Source organism: Palaemon carinicauda, chromosome 42 (assembly GCF_036898095.1).
Source record: "Palaemon carinicauda isolate YSFRI2023 chromosome 42, ASM3689809v2, whole genome shotgun sequence".
Lineage (NCBI taxonomy): Eukaryota > Metazoa > Arthropoda > Malacostraca > Decapoda > Palaemonidae > Palaemon > Palaemon carinicauda.
The window spans coordinates 61,107,840-61,125,160 of record NC_090766.1 but is presented as its reverse complement, the minus strand read 5'-3'; the positions used below and the strand labels follow the sequence as shown (position 1 = coordinate 61,125,160).

The 17,321-nt window shown below is 39.9% G+C and overlaps 1 protein-coding gene across 1 annotated transcript in view; it reads right to left on the bottom strand.

Annotated features, from left to right (window-relative positions):
* Positions 1-17,321, bottom strand: part of LOC137632899 (zinc finger protein 330 homolog) — a 74,709-nt gene that overhangs the window by 4,041 nt on the left and 53,347 nt on the right. Inside the window, exons 5-6 of the mRNA XM_068364993.1 lie at positions 16,443-16,560; positions 14,048-14,212 (exon numbers count right to left, since the gene is read on the bottom strand). Coding sequence (XP_068221094.1) covers positions 14,048-14,212; positions 16,443-16,560 — 283 coding nt within the window. The remainder of the gene's footprint in view (positions 1-14,047; positions 14,213-16,442; positions 16,561-17,321) is intronic.

Genomic DNA, 17,321 nt, shown 5'->3' with positions numbered 1-17,321 from the left:
CTTTACAATGTAACGGGGACATCCGCTATCTGCATTAGAGGTACTTCCAATGGAGAAATACCCCTTCTATGATGCTAATCTCAGAAAATGGCCGACTTTCTTGGTAGAGAGCTACAGAGAAGACTTTCTTGGTAGAGAGCTGCAGAGAACCATTGTGGGTATCCAGAAATTTGTGTAGTGCCTCTCGAAAAGCTTTCGCTCGGAGATGTTGGATAGTCTCTGAGAATGAGGCTGAGAGAAGTGAGGACCACTGAGGTAGTTCTCTATGTAAGCATGCATGAACCACTGCAACCCTACAACCTCCCACTAACAACTGAGTGTGTCTGCAAATACATATACCTTTTTTGGAATGTACCTGAGTGACAACTTTATGACATGAAATACTGCCCAGATGTTCATCTCCGTCATCAGCTTCCAAAGGATGACACGAAGCTGTGCTTCCTTGCTTGTTGACGTATGCTATTATGGTGGTTGTCACTTATTGACAAAACCCAGTGCCTCCTCAAAGGTTCTTGGCATGCCTGCAGGGCTAGAAATGCCACTTGCATTTCTAGGATGTTGATGAGAAGATGCTTCTCTTCTGATCATACTCCTGAGATGACTAGGTCACTGAGGTGTGCGCCCCACATCCCATTTGATGTATCTGTTAACAGATAAAGTAAGGTAAGGTTTTCCTCGTTCAGCCATCATGCAAGATTGTCACGAGCCTCCTACCCCACTGGAACAGGAGGGTTAGGTAATCCCTGCAAGCTGAAGAGTGATCCTTCAAACGCCACTGAAGGGATTCACGAAGAACAAGCTTCTAAAGCAAGGAAATGTGGCTAAGAAAACTCTGCCAGTACCGAGCAGGGAATACTGTTTTGGATAGGAATGGTTGCGCCACTTCCTTGAGCTTGCTTCTGTCATATCTAACAGTATGCCAAAGTTCTTTGACCTCTACTTGAGTATGAGATTACACTGGAAGTTGGGGAAGTATAGGGCTATAATTTGGAGATGCTTTTCATCAAATGAAAACTAGGAAGATTTGTCGAATCGCAGCTATTCCTCCAATGGTGATGATAAGGCCACTCCTATGATGGCAAGATGATTGCATAGAAAGAATATGTTAAATTGGTAGGTTGATGAGCAATATACCTCTCAATACAAATGTTTCTGCATACAAAATTTTCATAATGAGAAACAAGATGCAAAGATTTTTTTTGCCTTATATTACGAAAAAATTTTCATGATATGAAAAGAGATTCACCACCCAGGACAAGAATAAAATAGTTGTACTGTTAAAAATATGAGCCAATTGAGGAAAACGGGTTGTTTATACGTAATAGAAAACGATCTTTCTAAAGTAAGGGTAAGTATAATAACAGTACAGTACATATGGTACTGTATATTTCCTATATGTACAGTTTTGTACTGTATGTATTGTATTATTTTCCATTTATTATTGCATTATGTTTTAATAACTACTTAATTTACAGGTATTAACATTAGGTTAGGTATACTGAATGATTCAAATGTATTTGGATGTTTCATTGTGGTTATAGCTTTATTATAAAATGTATTGTGGTGTTTTTGTAGGGTTTTGAATGAATTAGGAGATTTACATGTAAATCGTGACTCATAATACAAAATTTTCACGAAACGAAAGCCACTCTAAAACAAATTAATTTTGTATCTTGAGGCATTATTGTACTTGGAAATGTTGGGTTCTTAAATAAAGATAGACTAATTTCACATCAATAAAATGGATGCTCATATGTTGTGGTGGGTTTTATAATAGCGCAATTCAATTAAAATCATCTACAATATTGCAATCAACAAGGTCTAGCCCTAATTCTAAAGCCAACTGAGAAAGTGGATACGAGCGGTATAGTCTATACAGCAATTTCAAGTGTACATATATCATTTGCTAGTAAGGATTATTACTGAAACAGACAACATAAACAAACCAGTTGCACCATGAGCCTACTACCTATTATTCTATAAAATCACAATTTATTTTTGTGACCATAATTATTGCACATGGAGTGTAGACAGTACATTAGGAATGTAAAATCTCTATTTCCAACACCAGTTCAGCTTCTGCAAATTATTATCTTAACATCATTATTGAGTATCCACATACTGTATATCAGGTGCCTGGTAACAGAAATTATAGGTTTTTAAACATTTAAATTATTATTATTACTATTATTATTACTAGCCAAGCTACAACCCTAGTTGGAAAAGCATGATGCTATAAGCCCAAGGGCTCCAATAGGGAAAAATAGCCCAGTGAGGAAAGGAAATAAGGAAATAAATAAATAATGAGAATAAATTAACAATAAATCATTCTAAACACAGTAACAACGTTCAAATAGATATGTCATATATAAACTATAAAAGGACTTATGTCAGCCTGTTCAACATAGAACCACTTGCTGCAACTTTGAACTTTTGAAGTTCTACTGATTCAACTACCCGATAAGGAAGATCATTCCACATCTTGGTCACAGCTGGAATAAAACTTCTAGAATATTGTGTAGTATTGAGCCTCATGATGGAGAAGGCCTGGCTGTTAGAATTAACTGCCTGCCTAGTATTACGAACAGGATGGAATTGTCCAGGAAGATCTGAATGTAAAGAATGGTCAAAATTATGAAAAATCTTATGCAACATGCATAATGAACTAATTAATGACGGTGCCAAAGATTAATATCTAAATCAGGAATAAGAAATTTAATAGACCATAAGGTTATGCCCCCTGTGGCCGCGGGGGCATAAAAACAAGAATAGCGCCAACGTTATCCCTGCGTGTCGTAAGAGGCGACTAAAAGGGACGGGACGAGGGGGCTAGGAACCTCCTCTCCTGTATCTACATCCTGTGAGACATGGACAAAGAGATGGAGCTGGGGGGAGAGTGACTGCTCCCCGCACTCTAGTTTTGGGGTGTTTGAATGTGTGTGGATGTAGTACGATAGAGAGTAAAAGATGTGAGATTGGAAGTATGTTTAGAAGTAGAAGGATGGATGTATTGGCCTTGTGTGAGACGAAGATAAAAGGAAAGGGTGAAGTGATGTTTGGTGAAATGTCTGGTAGAGTGTCTGGGATTGAAAGGGAAAGAGCGAGAGAGGGTGTGGCTTTATTGTTGAGTGAATGGATGACAGGTAGAGTAGTGGAATGGAAGGAGATATCATCTAGGTTAATGTGGGTAAGGGTTAGGTTAGGTAGGGAATGTTGGGCGTTTGTCAGTGCGTATGGGCCAGGTAGTGAGAAAAGTGAAGAAGAGTGGAATGAGTTCTGGAATGAATTAACTAGGTGTGTAGAAGGACTGGGTAGGAGGAATTATGTAGTTGTCATGGGTGACTTAAATGCTAGAGTGGGCGCTGGAGAGGTAGAAGGTGTCATTGGGAAGTATGGCGTACCAGGTGAAAATGAGAGTGGTGAGAGACTGGTAAATATGTGTGTTGAGCAGCAAGAGATGGTGATAAGTAATAGCTTTTTCAAAAAGAAAGATAAAAATAAGTATACATGGGTAAGAGTGGCAAATGGAAGAGTAGTAGAAAGGGCATTAATGGATTATGTGTTGATAACTAAAAGAATGTTTGGAAGATTGAAAGACGTGCACGTGTTTAGGGGTATGGCTAACGGTATGTCTGATCATTTTTTGGTGGAAGGAAAATTAGTTGTAGCAAAAGAATGGGGGAATAGAGTAGGTGGATGTAAAAGGGAGGTAGTGAGGGTTGAAGAGCTAATAAAACCGGGGGTAAAAAGTAAATATCAGGAAAGGTTGAAAATGATATATGGCGAAGTGAAAGTAAGAGAAACTGGCAATTTAGAGGAGGAGTGGAAGTTAGTAAAAGAAAATTTTGTTGGGATTGCAAGTGATGTGTGTGGAAAGAAGGTTGTTGGAGGCAGCATGAGGAAGGGCAGTGAATGGTGGAATGAAGGAGTGAAGGTAAAAGTGGAAGAGAAAAAGAGGGCTTTTGAAGAATGGCTGTAGAGTAATAGTATAGAGAAGTATGAAAAATATAGAGAAAAATGTGGAAGTAAAGCGCAAGATACGTGAGGCAAAGAGGGCAGCTGACCTGAGGTGGGGTCAGGGATTAGGTCATTCATATGAAGAGAATAAGAAGAAGTTTTGGAAAGAAGTGAAGAGAGTAAGGAAGGCTGGCTCAAGAATGGAAGAGACAGTGAAAGATGGAAATGGAAGGTTGTTAAAAGGAGAGGAGCAAGGAAAAGGTGAGTGGAATATTTTGAAAGTTTACTGAATGTTGAGGATAATAGGGAGGCAGATATAATTGCTGTTGCAGGTGTTGAGGTGCCAGTGATGGGAGAATGAGAGAGAGATTACAATAGATGAAGTGAGGAGAGCACTAGATGAAACGAGAGTAGGAAAAGCATCTGGTACAGATGGTGTGAGAGCTGAGATGTTGAAGGAGGGGGGTGTGACTGTACTTGAATGGTTGGTGAGATTGTTTAATATGTGTTTTGTGTTGTCAATGGTACCAGTAGATTGGGTTTGTGCATGTATTGTACCACTATATAAGGGTAAGGGAGATGTGCATGAGTGTTGTAATTCAAGAGGTATTAGTTTGTTAAGCGTAGTTGGAAAAGTGTATGGTAGAGTAATGATTAATAGGATCAAGGATAAAACAGAGAATGCAATCTTAGAAATACAGGGTAGTTTTAGAAGAGGTAGGGGTTGTATGATTCAGATTTTTACAGTTAGGCAGATATGCGAGAAATATTTAGCAAAAGGTAAGGAGGTGTATGTTGCGTTTATGAATCTGGAGAAAGCGTATGATAGAGTTGATAGGGAAGCAATGTGGAATGTGATGAGGTTATATGGAGTTGGTGGAAGGTTGTTGCAAGCAGTGAAAAGTTTCTACAAAGGTAGTAAAGCATGTGTTAGGATAGGAAATGAAGTGAGTGATTGGTTTCCGGTGAGAGTGGGGCTGAGACAGGGATGTGTGATGTCGCCGTGGTTGTTTAACTTGTATGGTGAGAGAGGTGAATGCTCGAGTGCTTGGACGAGGATTAAAACTGGTAGACGAAAATGACCATGAATGGGAGGTAAATCAGTTTTTGTTTGCGGATGATACTGTACTGGTTGCAGACACAGAAGAGAAGCTTGGCCGATTAGTGACAGAATTTGGAAGTGTGTGAGAGAAGGAAGTTGAGAGTTAATGTGGGTAAGAGTAAGGTTATGAGATGCACGGGAAGGGAAGGTGGTGCAAGGTTGAATGTCATGTTGAATGGAGAGTTACTTGAGGAGGTGGATCAGTTTAAGTACTTGGGGTCTGTTGTTGCAGCAAATGGTGGAGTGGAAGCAGATGTACGGCAGAGAGTGAATGAAGGTTGCAAAGTGTTGGGGGCAGTTAAGGGAGTAGTAAAAAATAGAGGGTTGGACATGAATGTAAAGAGAGTTCTATATGAGAAAGTGATTGTACCAACTGTGATGTATGGATCGGAGTTGTGGGGAATGAAAGTGATGGAGAGACAGAAATTGAATGTGTTTGAGATGAAGTGTCTAAGGAGTATGGCTGGTGTATCTCGAGTAGATAGGGTTAGGAACGAAGTGGTGAGGGTGAGAACGGGTGTAAGAAATGAGTTAGCAGCTAGAGTGGATATGAATGTGTTGAGGTGGTTTAGCCATGTTGAGAGAATGGAAAATGGCTGTCTGCTAAAGAAGGTGATGAATGCAAGAGTTGATGGAAGAAGTACTAGAGGAAGGCCAAGGTTTGGGTGGATGGATGGAGTGAAGGAAGCTCTGGGTGATAGGAGGATAGATGTGAGCGAGGCAAGAGAGCGTGCTAGAAATAAGAATGAATGGCGAGCGATTGTGACGCAGTTCCGGTAAGCCCTGCTGCTGCCTCCGATGCCTTAGATGACCGCGGAGGTAGCAGCAGTAGGGGATTCAGCATTATGAAGCTTCATCAGTGGTGGATAATGTGGGAGGGTGGGCTGTGACACCCTAGCAGTACCAGCTGAACTCGGTTGAGTCCCTTGTTAGGCTGGGAGGAACGTAGAGAGTAGAGGTCCCCTTTTTGTTTTTGTTTCTTTGTTGATGTCGGCTACCCCCCAAAATTGGGGGAAGTGCCATGGTATATGTATGTATGTATGTAAGTTTCTGTCCAACAAATTAAGCTGAGAATCAGCAGCTGAAGACCAGACAGGAGAGCAATACTCAAAACAAGGTAGAATGAAAGAATTAAAACACCACTTCAGAATAGATTGATCACCGAAAATCTTGAAAGACTTTCTCAATATGCCAATTTTTTGTGCAATGGAAGAATACACAGACCTAACGTGTTTCTCAAAAGTAAATTTGCTGTCGAGAATCACACCTAAAATTTTAAAAGCGTCATCCAAAGTTAAAGAAACATTATCAATACTGAGATCAGGATGTTGAGGAGCCACTGTCCTTGACCTACTTATAATCATACTTTGAGTCTTGTTAGGATTCAACTTCATACCCCATAATTTGCACCATGCACTAATTTTAGCTAGATCTCTGTTAAGGGATTCACCAACCCCAGATCTACATTCAGGGATGGAATCGATGCAAAGAGAGTAGCACCATCTGCATATGTAACATGCTTGTTTTCTAGGCCAAACCACATGTCATGTGTATATAGTATGAAAAGTAATGGACCAAGAACACTACCCTGTGGAACAACAGATATCACATTCTTATACTCACTATGGTACCCATTAACAACAACTCTTTGAGATCTATTACTTGAAAATAACTACCATTTAGTTTTCAGGTGTGTATTCTTGTCACAAATTCTTATTTTATTACATCCCCAGGCTGTACAGCACACATCGATGCCTAACCTCATTCTGCATCATTCAGGCAGTTTTAATTTATCATATGCCAATGCATGGCAGGAAAAATTCGGGGTAAGCTCACACTATTACATACAATACAACTGATTTCAATAAAAATAACATTAGTGCAGATACTCCTGATGTTCCTGACAAGAGATAAATTTTTGTGACAATGTTTTCAAGCACAAAGGATTTAACATAAACCACAGCAAACCTAATTATAAGTATAATAAAGATGCAACACTGAAAAAAGGAAGCAACTGAATGGCTAATTCCAGGGTGAGCAACACAGTGTGTATACATAAACAAGTTGAATGAAAATATGACTGATGATGGAGGCATCTGGGTAAGTACAGTCCCCTACTGAGAAAAAATGGTATGACTGAGGAGCCATTATAAGGAAGTATGAAAATGCATAATTATGATATTTTAATTATAAAATAAATTTTTGAATATACTTACCCGGTGAATATATAGCTGCAACTCTGTTGCTCGACAGACAAACTCTACGGAAAAAACTCGCCAGCGATCGCTACACAGGTTGCGGGTGTGCCCAACAGCGCCATCTGTCGACCAGATACCCAGCTCTTATGTAAACAAAGACTCAATTTTCTCCTCGTCCCACTGCGTCTCTATTGGGGAGGAAGGGAGGGTCATTTAATTTATATATTCACCGGGTAAGTATATTCAAAAATTTATTTTATAATTAAAATATCATTTTTAAATAATTAACTTAGCCGGTGAATATATAATAGCTGATTCACACCCAGGATGGTGGGTAGAGACCAGTAATATATGTTTACATTTTATGAGCTAAGAGTTTTTTATTTCATTTTAGAAGTTATCAAAATAACAAAAACAAAATAAATAGGTACCTGGTAAGGAAGTCGACTTGAACAATTACTCTGCCTTTTAAGTACGTCTTCCTTACAGAGCCTCGCGATCCTCTTAGGATGCTGATCGACCCCTAGGAGCTGAAGTATCAAGGGTTGCAACCCATACAACAGGACCTCATCAAAACCCCTAATCTAGGCGCTCTCAAGAAATGACTTTGACCACCCGCCAAATCAACCAGGATGCGAAAGGCTTCTTAGCCTTCCGGACAACCCATAAAAAAACAACATTTCAAGAGACAGATTAAAAGGATAAGGAATTAGGGAATTGTAGTGGTTGAGCCCTCACCCACTACTGCACTCGCTGCTACGAATGGTCCCAGTGTGTAGCAGTTCTCGTAAAGAGACTGGACATCTTTCAAGTAAAATGACGCGAACACTGACTTGCTTCTCCAATAGGTTGCGTCCATTATACTTTGCAGAGATATATTTTGCTTAAAGGCCACGGAAGTTGTTACAGCTCTAACTTCGTGCGTCTTCACCTTAAGCAAAGTTCGGTCTTCCTCACTCAGATGTGAATGAGCTTCTCGTATTAACAATCTGAAAAAGTCTGACCAAGCATTCTTTGACATAGGCAAGGATGGTTTCTTAACTGAACACCATAAAGCTTCAGATTGGCCTCGTAAAGGTTTAGTACGCTTTAAATAGAACTTAAGAGCTCTAACAGGGCATAAGACTCTTTCTAGTTCATTGCCTACGATCTCCGATAAGCTGGGAATATCGAAAGATTTAGGCCAAGGACGAGAAGGCAGCTCATTTTTGGCTAGAAAACCAAGTTGCAGCGAACAAGTGGCTTTTTCCGACGAAAATCCGATGTTCTTGCTGAAGGCATGAATCTCACTGACTCTTTTAGCCGAGGCTAAGCATACCAGGAAAAGAGTCTTAAGAGTGAGATCTTTCAGGGAGGCTGATTGTAACAGCTCCAACCTGTATGACATGAGGAATCTTAGTACCACGTCTAAATTCCATCCAGGGGTAGCCAAACGACGCTCCTTGGTGGTCTCAAAAGACTTAAGGAGGTCTTGCAGATCTTTATGTTTGGAAAGATCTAAGCCTCTATGCCGGAAGACCGATGCCAACATGCTTCTGTAGCCCTTGATAGTGGGAGCTGAAAGGGATCGTCCTTTTCTCAGGTATAAGAGAAAATCAGCTATTTGAGCTACAGAGGTACTGGTCGAGGATACAGAAACTGACTTGCACCAGTCTCGGAAGACTTCCCACTTCGATTGGTAGACTCTAATGGAAGACGCTCTCCTTGCTCTAGCAATCGCACTGGCTGCTTCCTTCGAAAAGCCTCTAGCTCTCGAGAGTCTTTTGATAGTCTGAAGGCAGTCAGACGAAGAGCGTGGAGGCTTTGGAGTACCTTCTTTACGTGTGGCTGACGTAGAAGGTCTACCCTTAGAGGAAGACTTCTGGGAACGTCTACTAACCATCGAAGTATCTCGGTGAACCATTCTCTCGCGGGCCAGAGGGAAGCAACTAACGTCAACCTTGTCCCTTCGTGAGAGGCGAACTTCTGCAGTACCTTGTTGACAATCTTGAACGGTGGGAATGCGTAGAGATCCAGATGTGACCAATCTAGGAGGAAAGCATCTATATGTATTGCTGCTGGGTCCGGGACTGGAGAGCAATAGATTGGAAGCCTCTTGGTCAGCGAGGTTGCAAAGAGATCTATGGATGGTTCACCCCAAGTGGCCCAAAGTCTCTTGCATACATCCTTGTGGAGGGTCCATTTGGTTGGAATTACTTGCCCTTTCCGACTGAGACAATCTGCTATGACGTTCAAGTCGCCTTGGATGAACCTCGTTACTAGGGAGATGTCTTGACCTTTTGACCAGATGAGCAGGTCCTATCTCGTACAACGTCAGTGAGTGGGTACCTCCTTGTTTGGAGATGTACGCCAAGGCCGTGGTGTTGTCCGAGTTAACTTCCACCACTTTGCCTCGAAGGAGAGACTTGAAGCTTTTCAAGGCCAGATGTACTGCCAACAGCTCCTTGCAGTTGATATGCATGCTCCTCTGACTCGAGTTCCACAGTCCTGAGCATTCCCGACCGTCTAGTGTCGCGCCCCAGCCCACGTCCGATGCGTCCGAGAAGAGAACGTGGTTGGGAGTCTGAACAGCCAGGGGAAGACCCTCTCTTAGGTTGATATTGTCCTTCCACCAAGTCAGACAAGACTTTATCTTTTCGGAAACCGGGATCGAGATCGCTTCTAGCGTCTTGTCCTTTTTCCAGTGAAAAGCTAGATGGTATTGAAGAGGACGGAGGTGTAGTCTTCCTAGTGACACAAATTGTTCCACGGATGACAGCGTCCCTACCAGACTCATCCACAGCCTGACTGAGCAGCGTTCCTTCTTCAGCATCTTCTGGATGGATAGCAGGGCTTGATCTATTCTGGGGGCTGATCGTCTTGTTGTTCAGCAACGTCCTCATCAGAGGGTTCCTCATCCGAAAACTGATGAGGAAACGGCAACGGAGTGGGCAACGTCTGGCTCGCTGAGTCCGGTCGCACTGGTGCATGCGTGACGGAGCCGGACGCAACATCATGGAACTTCTGCACAGTCTGTGAACTGTCAACAACCATGGGTGCGCGAGGAAGCACAGCGTCAACCCGAGACTGTCTAGACCGTCTGGGTTGTGCAGTCAACACCCTACCGGGTTGCTGAGGTTGACGCACTGCGTCAAAACAAGTCACCTCTGCTGGTTGTTGAACGTCCTGAACGTCAACAACCACCTCCGAGCGTCGCTTAACGTCAACGTGCGGCTGGCAACCCACACTGGGTCGCATCGGTGGAGGAACCACCTCAACTGGCAGACGCGAGAAGGTTACCTCAGCGTCAACAGGGCGCACAACCGACCGGTTGGAAGGCTGTTGGCCAGAAGGTTCGGCAGCAACCTTCTCCGCATTAAAGTCCTCTAACAAGGACGCAAGCTTGGACTGCATGTCTTGCAGCAAAGCCCATTTAGGGTCTACGGGAGCAGGTGCGGCAACAGACGGGGTTAGCGACTGAGGCGGTACCGCTTTCCATCCCTGAAAGCCTTGTTTATGCATGACAAAATTGTACAGCAAAACTTCAAAGGCTCGAAAACAGCTGTGAAGTTGACCTGTAAAAAACTTGGAGCGTCTCCTGGCCAGGCGCCAGGGAGAGTCTACGAGATTTGAGAAGTCTATCTGGGCAGAGTCATGAACTCCCAAGCCGAGAACTTCTCTCGTGTCATATCAGACTCTCGCTCTAAAAGCCAGTTTAAAAGAAGGGAAAGCAAAGGCTGTATCCCCCAAACTCCTCCTGGTGATAAACCAGTCGCCTAGCCAACGTAAAGCTCTCTAGGAGAGCGAGAGAGCACTAGCTTAAAAACAACGGCTTCGAAGTAGCTAGGCCTAGTGTAAGCTCTGACGTTTAGGCGAACGAGGAGCAGCAGTTACAAAAAGATCCGGACAAAGATCCTTAAAAAAAAAAAAAAATCATCATGATTTAATTAAAGTCCATAGGGGGCTAAGCAGCTTTAGGCTCCTCTCCATCTGACAGAGTCCTCAAGGGAATATCAGTAGGAGGGGGAACAGCAACTTCCTCATCTACAGGAACCTTGTCCGATAAAAGCTGAGTCTCAAGCAAGGGAGAGACCTACCGTGGTGGCAATGCTTTACAAGCAGAGTCCACACTCACTCGTGTATTAGTAGCGGACCAGAACGCAACGTCATGTAACTGCTTGACAGTCTGTGAACTGTCAACAACTGAACTGTCAACCACAACAGGTGCGTGAGGACGCACAGCGTCCACTCGAGACTGCTTTGACTGCCTAGACTGAGCAGTCAAAACAACTCTAGAATGCGGAGGTTGACGCACAGCGTCAAAACAAGTCAACTCCGATTGTTAGCGAACGTCTTGAACGTCAACAGGAGCATCAGCAAGTGGCCTAACGTCCAAATGCGGCTGAAAATCCACACGAGACCGCATCGAGTGTGGTTCTAAACAACCTGACTGACGTGACTTAGCTACGCCAACGTCAACAGGAAGCACAAAGGAACGTTAGGTTGGCTGAAAGCCAGGATATCGATGAGATAAACGGCTAGACTCAACGGACTAATGGGCAGAATAGTCTTCCATAAGGGAGGCAAGCATATTCTGCATGTCTTGCCATACAACCCATTAAGGATCAACGGAAATGGTTGTGGTAAGAGACGAGGGTAACGTCTGTGACCGCAACACTTTGCCAACAAAAAAGACTCTCGGAGTCTGTGTTACGCTTTTGTTAGGCGGCGAGCAGTTATCCGATGACTGCATAGGGTCAGAGCTGTCCTAATGGCTGTAACCAGGACGCTGGACCTGTCCTGAAAGGACTGACTTTCGCTTAAGGGCTTCGAAACCTTGTGACAGGTTTCTTATGCGAAAAGCCTTCGGATGACGAGGAGAAAAAACGTCTCTCTCGTCTTATGGTAGGGGAGATCTTGGTAAGATACACCCGATACCATAGAGGGAAACGTCTGTTCGTTGATCAAGGCCTCTCGAACCCATAAGTCGTTCGACATTACTTCTCCCCTGGGCTTGGGAGCTTGCAAGAGGTCCCGGACTAGGTGAACGACAGGCACGAACAGACGAACCCTCGGACGCAACACTGTAACACTTTGCGCATATCACTTTAACACTTCGATTTTCTGTTTTGCACTTATTTCACTGAAATCGAAATTTTACTGATTTCTACCTGAAACACGCAATTCTACCCTTCATTAAAAGGTAGTAATTGCGAAATCAGTCGTATAATGCAAGCTCATTAATACCAGCAAAAAACAGAAAACATATTTTAAGATAAAAAATTCAGTGGCTGGGAAAGAGACTAAACACTAGTTCATATAAACTACGTTTTCAATCTCTCACCGCACATAGCCTGGGGACGAGAATAAAAAACTAAAAACGTTTTATCCTTCCTCCCCGTACAGAGACTAGGGACGAGAGTAACTCGAGAACAACGTTACCCGCTTGAACAGAACTTTTTCTCTCCTCTCTCTCCCTCCGTCTCTATCTCTCTCTCTCTTTCTCTCTTGATTTCGCACCTAAGAGAAGAGCCCAATTATATTTCGTCAAAAAAACATGTTATTTGACTAAAGGAAAAAACTGAAAGGTTTTTCAAATAAAAAGTTCCTTTAAAATAGAATTTAAAACATTTAAGCTAAGAAAGAATGAACAAAACGTCAGAATCAATTTACTCTTACTGCAAAGTGAAACCGTGATACACTCTCTCTCTATCGTAACGATAGAGCGCATGTTGAACGTCCTGAACGTCAACAACTGCGTAGCATAAATAAACTTAACGTTAGTTCATCTTTGAAAACAATACGAAGACTATCAAAGAAAATCTTTCATAAAATATTACATTTAAAAAGTTTTAAATCCTTAGCTCTTTAAAAGCTATTTACGATATAAAGGGCTCAACGTTGATTAACTTCGGCTTCCAAGTTAGGACCGCCTACTCTCAGGAAAGGTCGCATATAAACAAAACATTAAAATTTATTTTTATATGTTTATAATAAATGGAAAGTTAATCGAAGAGGCCTAATAAAGGCGGAGAGATATAAAATATATAGAGGAAAATCTATAAATAACTTTTAACGTGATAAGATAATTACTAAAAGCCTAAACACACTTCCGTCTAAGGGAAGGGTCGGCCATTTAAAAGTGAAAGAAAGTCCATACTCTCTTTGTCACCATAATTAAATCTATCCAAAACGAGTTCAAGATTTAAGATGAAGATAAAACACCTGCATTGCGAAAGCTCAAAACCAGAATATAGTACTTCACCAATATGATGTGAAAAACTCCAGTTTAGCAACAGCGAGTAAAGTACGTCTTGTCGACACGTCGACAGAGAGAAAATTGAGTCTTTGTTTACATAAGAGCTGGGTATCTGGTCGACAGATGGCGCTGTTGGGCACACCCGCAACCTGTGTAGCGATCGCTGGCGAGTTTTTTCCGTAGAGTTTGTCTGTCGAGCAACAGAGTTGCAGCTATATATTCACCGGCTAAGTTAAATATTTAAAAACTGGGTTTATAATTTCCAATAAGTTAGTAAAGGACATTCTTTAGAAACAAAAGCTGTTATAAATGATAAATATAAAATAACGTGTACACTTTTAACAATCCTCTTGAAAAAATGCATTACAGTATAGTACTTTATATTAGTAGCATAGTGCATGCATTTTCCTAAAAATTGTGGAATCACACAACTTTGAGGGTAACTTACAAAGCTATTTTTTTTCAATAAAAGTTAATTTACAGTATATTCTAGTAAAAAATACGCATATAAGACTTCTTTGCTTACATAAGAATGACAGACATGAAACTTACTTGACATGCTGAGTTCTTTAGTTTCCTCAGTATCAAAGCCACACTTGGGACATGGTATTTTTTGCTTGTTGTCATACTTGAACCCTTTACGACGCACATGATCTTCACAGTAGCATATTTTACATCTTAAACAAGAGTACTGGCCTTGACGATTGCATGACATGCCTAAAGGGAGAACACTTTATTAATAAAGATTAAAATTAACAAAGACTTCTCAATACTTTCTAGTCACAACAATGTTGGTAGATTTATGTCCATAAATTTTGCAACAATTGTTTCTTGAAAAATTAAATACTTTTGCTGTAAAAGCTAAACACTGAAGAAGAGGTTGGACATATAAGGATCAACAGTATAATACAGAACTGTTACAATACATTTCCAGTATGAGTAACAAAAAATATTACAAATGGAAATCAAACAATTCTATTAAACAAAGTACAAAAATAATTCCATATAAAATTTCTGCTCATAGTGTTCATAATATTTTTCCCAAGCCATGGATACATTTAAATTTTTTTCCTAATTCCTTTTTTGAACCTTATATAATTTTCTCAAATAATGAGAATCAGTTAAAAAGAGGAAATGATGTAATCTGGTTTCGTTTACTTATACAAATTATTGGCAGTTTTTCAGCAATTAAATTTTTCATAATTACTAGTAGTTCTTAAATTCGTTTTCACTAACACTAAACCATCTAAAATCACAGTAATTTTTAAACTAGAGTATAATCTATTACCTCCATACTAACTCAAATGGAAAAGGCTATTTACTGCTAGTGCTAAATTGACAACCTCAATAATAATCAACAAAATTTTCTCCTGAGCTGCCATCGCCCTTACATTCCCTGCATCTGTGGGACAGCTACCCACCTACCTTGTACCAAGAGCGACCGAAAACAGGACGTTCTCAGGCTTCTGTGGAACAGCTAACCATTATTATGTACCAAAAGCAAGTGGAAACAAGAGTTTACTGGGCAAAAGCCAACAAAAATACTTTACATTTAAGAAGTTGTGGAGAGGAAGGGGGAACTATTTCTATTCGAACCGACGTATTGAAATAACAGATTTTAGTTCAAAAATTGTGTATTCCCATGAATCTTACCTTCAAATATAAAATGTTGAATATCACATTGGGAAGGTGATAATGTAAACTCTTAGTAAGTAGAGTAGAATTATTATTCTTCATAATAATGAATATAGAGATAAAGTTCAAATCTTTAACTTCTTGTCTTTAATGCATGTCAACGCCACAAAACCTTTGGCATTATGTGCTTTCCATCTCTCTCTTAAAACTTTGTAAACCACATTTTAATGTATTACGGTAAAGAATAAGAATGATATTAGATTCATCATAACGTAAAATAAAAATTTAAGTAATTTCACTTTAAATTTGTGATCCAGTATGTTATAAAATAAAATCATTCAATTTAATAAAGTTAATAGAAATAATGGTTATTAAAAAAGTGGGGTTACAACCATTCACTTCTTACTTCTGTCCAATAAAATACTGTACATACCTCCTTGCTTTAGCACGTATTTAGAGAAGCAATAACATCAAAATAAACTACCATGACTCTTCCTATCCCCCACTGTTCCTCTTTCCTGAAAGTTTGTACACTGCCAGAAACTTTAGACACTTTATATGAAAAAAATCTTTCCTGATCCCTACAGTGAAAGATGAATACAGTCTAAGGCTGCTTCCCAACTCAGGTTATAAGTCCAAGAAGAGAAAACTCTAGAATCAGTACCTTCAGAACTGGACTTACTGACTGAAAGATGACTACAGTAATCTATTATATAACTACAATATTTTGTTATTGTGTACAGTACCATGTCATCAGCATCTAATGATATAAATGCTTCACAATCCATATGAAGATGTTACCAAAACAACTTTGGTCAGATTTCCTAAACCTACTTTAACAGTTTTGTTTGAGCTTAGCATTTCTTTCTTTTTGCCCAGTCTAAGCTGATTAAAGACATATATTCTTCTTATTGTAGGCAGTGAAGGACTTTAATATTCTTTTCTAATTATCAATTTAACTTTGAGAAATTCTCGAGAAATTCTATGACCGACAGACTTTCACATAACTATTGAAGAGTTCTTCAACAGATCAGACTTTAGAGCTAATATTTCATTTTATAATACTTCTAAAAACACACAACATTACATACTAAACTATAAGGGTTAAAACAACTTCATTATAAAGTGCTTTTGGAATATTTCTCTCAGTGTTTCCATCACATAGTTTACTAAGCCACTGTGATAGATGATTAGATTCATAGAGTTTTCCAAATAAATAAATTAGAGATCCACAAAGATATATAGGAAATTAAATAAAAAAACTTAAAAGTAGAAAAGATCACTAGGAAAATTGCTTGACAACTATACTTACACTTGAAAGACTCTTGTTCTAACACTTGACAGGATGCTTGATGCTCGAACTGGTCATCTTCACACAAAAAGTTTTGACAGAAATGACAACGGAAGATTCTACCACCATGACTCCAGACCTGTTGAGTAGATGTGAATTAAGAAAAAAAAACTACACAGCACAATAAACTTTAGGTGAAATTTTACTGATTATTGGTGAAAAAAAAAACAGACTATTGAAATGGTAGCTGAATTTTGTGTTTCAGAGCTTGGATTGAAGCTGCACGGACTATGAAGTGAACAACAGCTTTTATATATATGGGAACTCCAATCTATTTACCTTCATCTAATGATAATATCTTTTAAATATTCTCTATATTATTTATGCACTGAACCTCTTACCCCAAAAATTATCTGTAATAAAACTTTCATTACTATTTCTATCTATCAATATTTTTTCTAGATTCTGAATAAAATTGTTTAATTTCTTCATCAGTAATCTTATCTAGTCTCTTCTTTTTAAGCTTTTACTATACACGTTCTTTCAATTCTTAGCTATCACTATCATTTACACTTACAATTCAAAAGTTATTTATCAATCACTTAAGTCAATTTGAAGATTCATCTTCTCTAATATTCATATGCTGTTAGATCTTTGATGACAATTTATTTCGATCCCACAGTTGCTATCATAAATAATGAGTTTTTCTTTCCAATCCTATTCCTGGCATTCCATGCATCCTTTTTTTCTCTGGTATATTTAGCAATAACTATGCCTTAAAAATGGTGCTATAGGAGCATTTCACGGAGCGACACAGGTCAAGCCTAGAAAATGAGTTTTTTCTTTCCCATTCTTGCCAAGAATTTAAGTGCCCTTTTTACAACTGCTTTCCCTAATCAT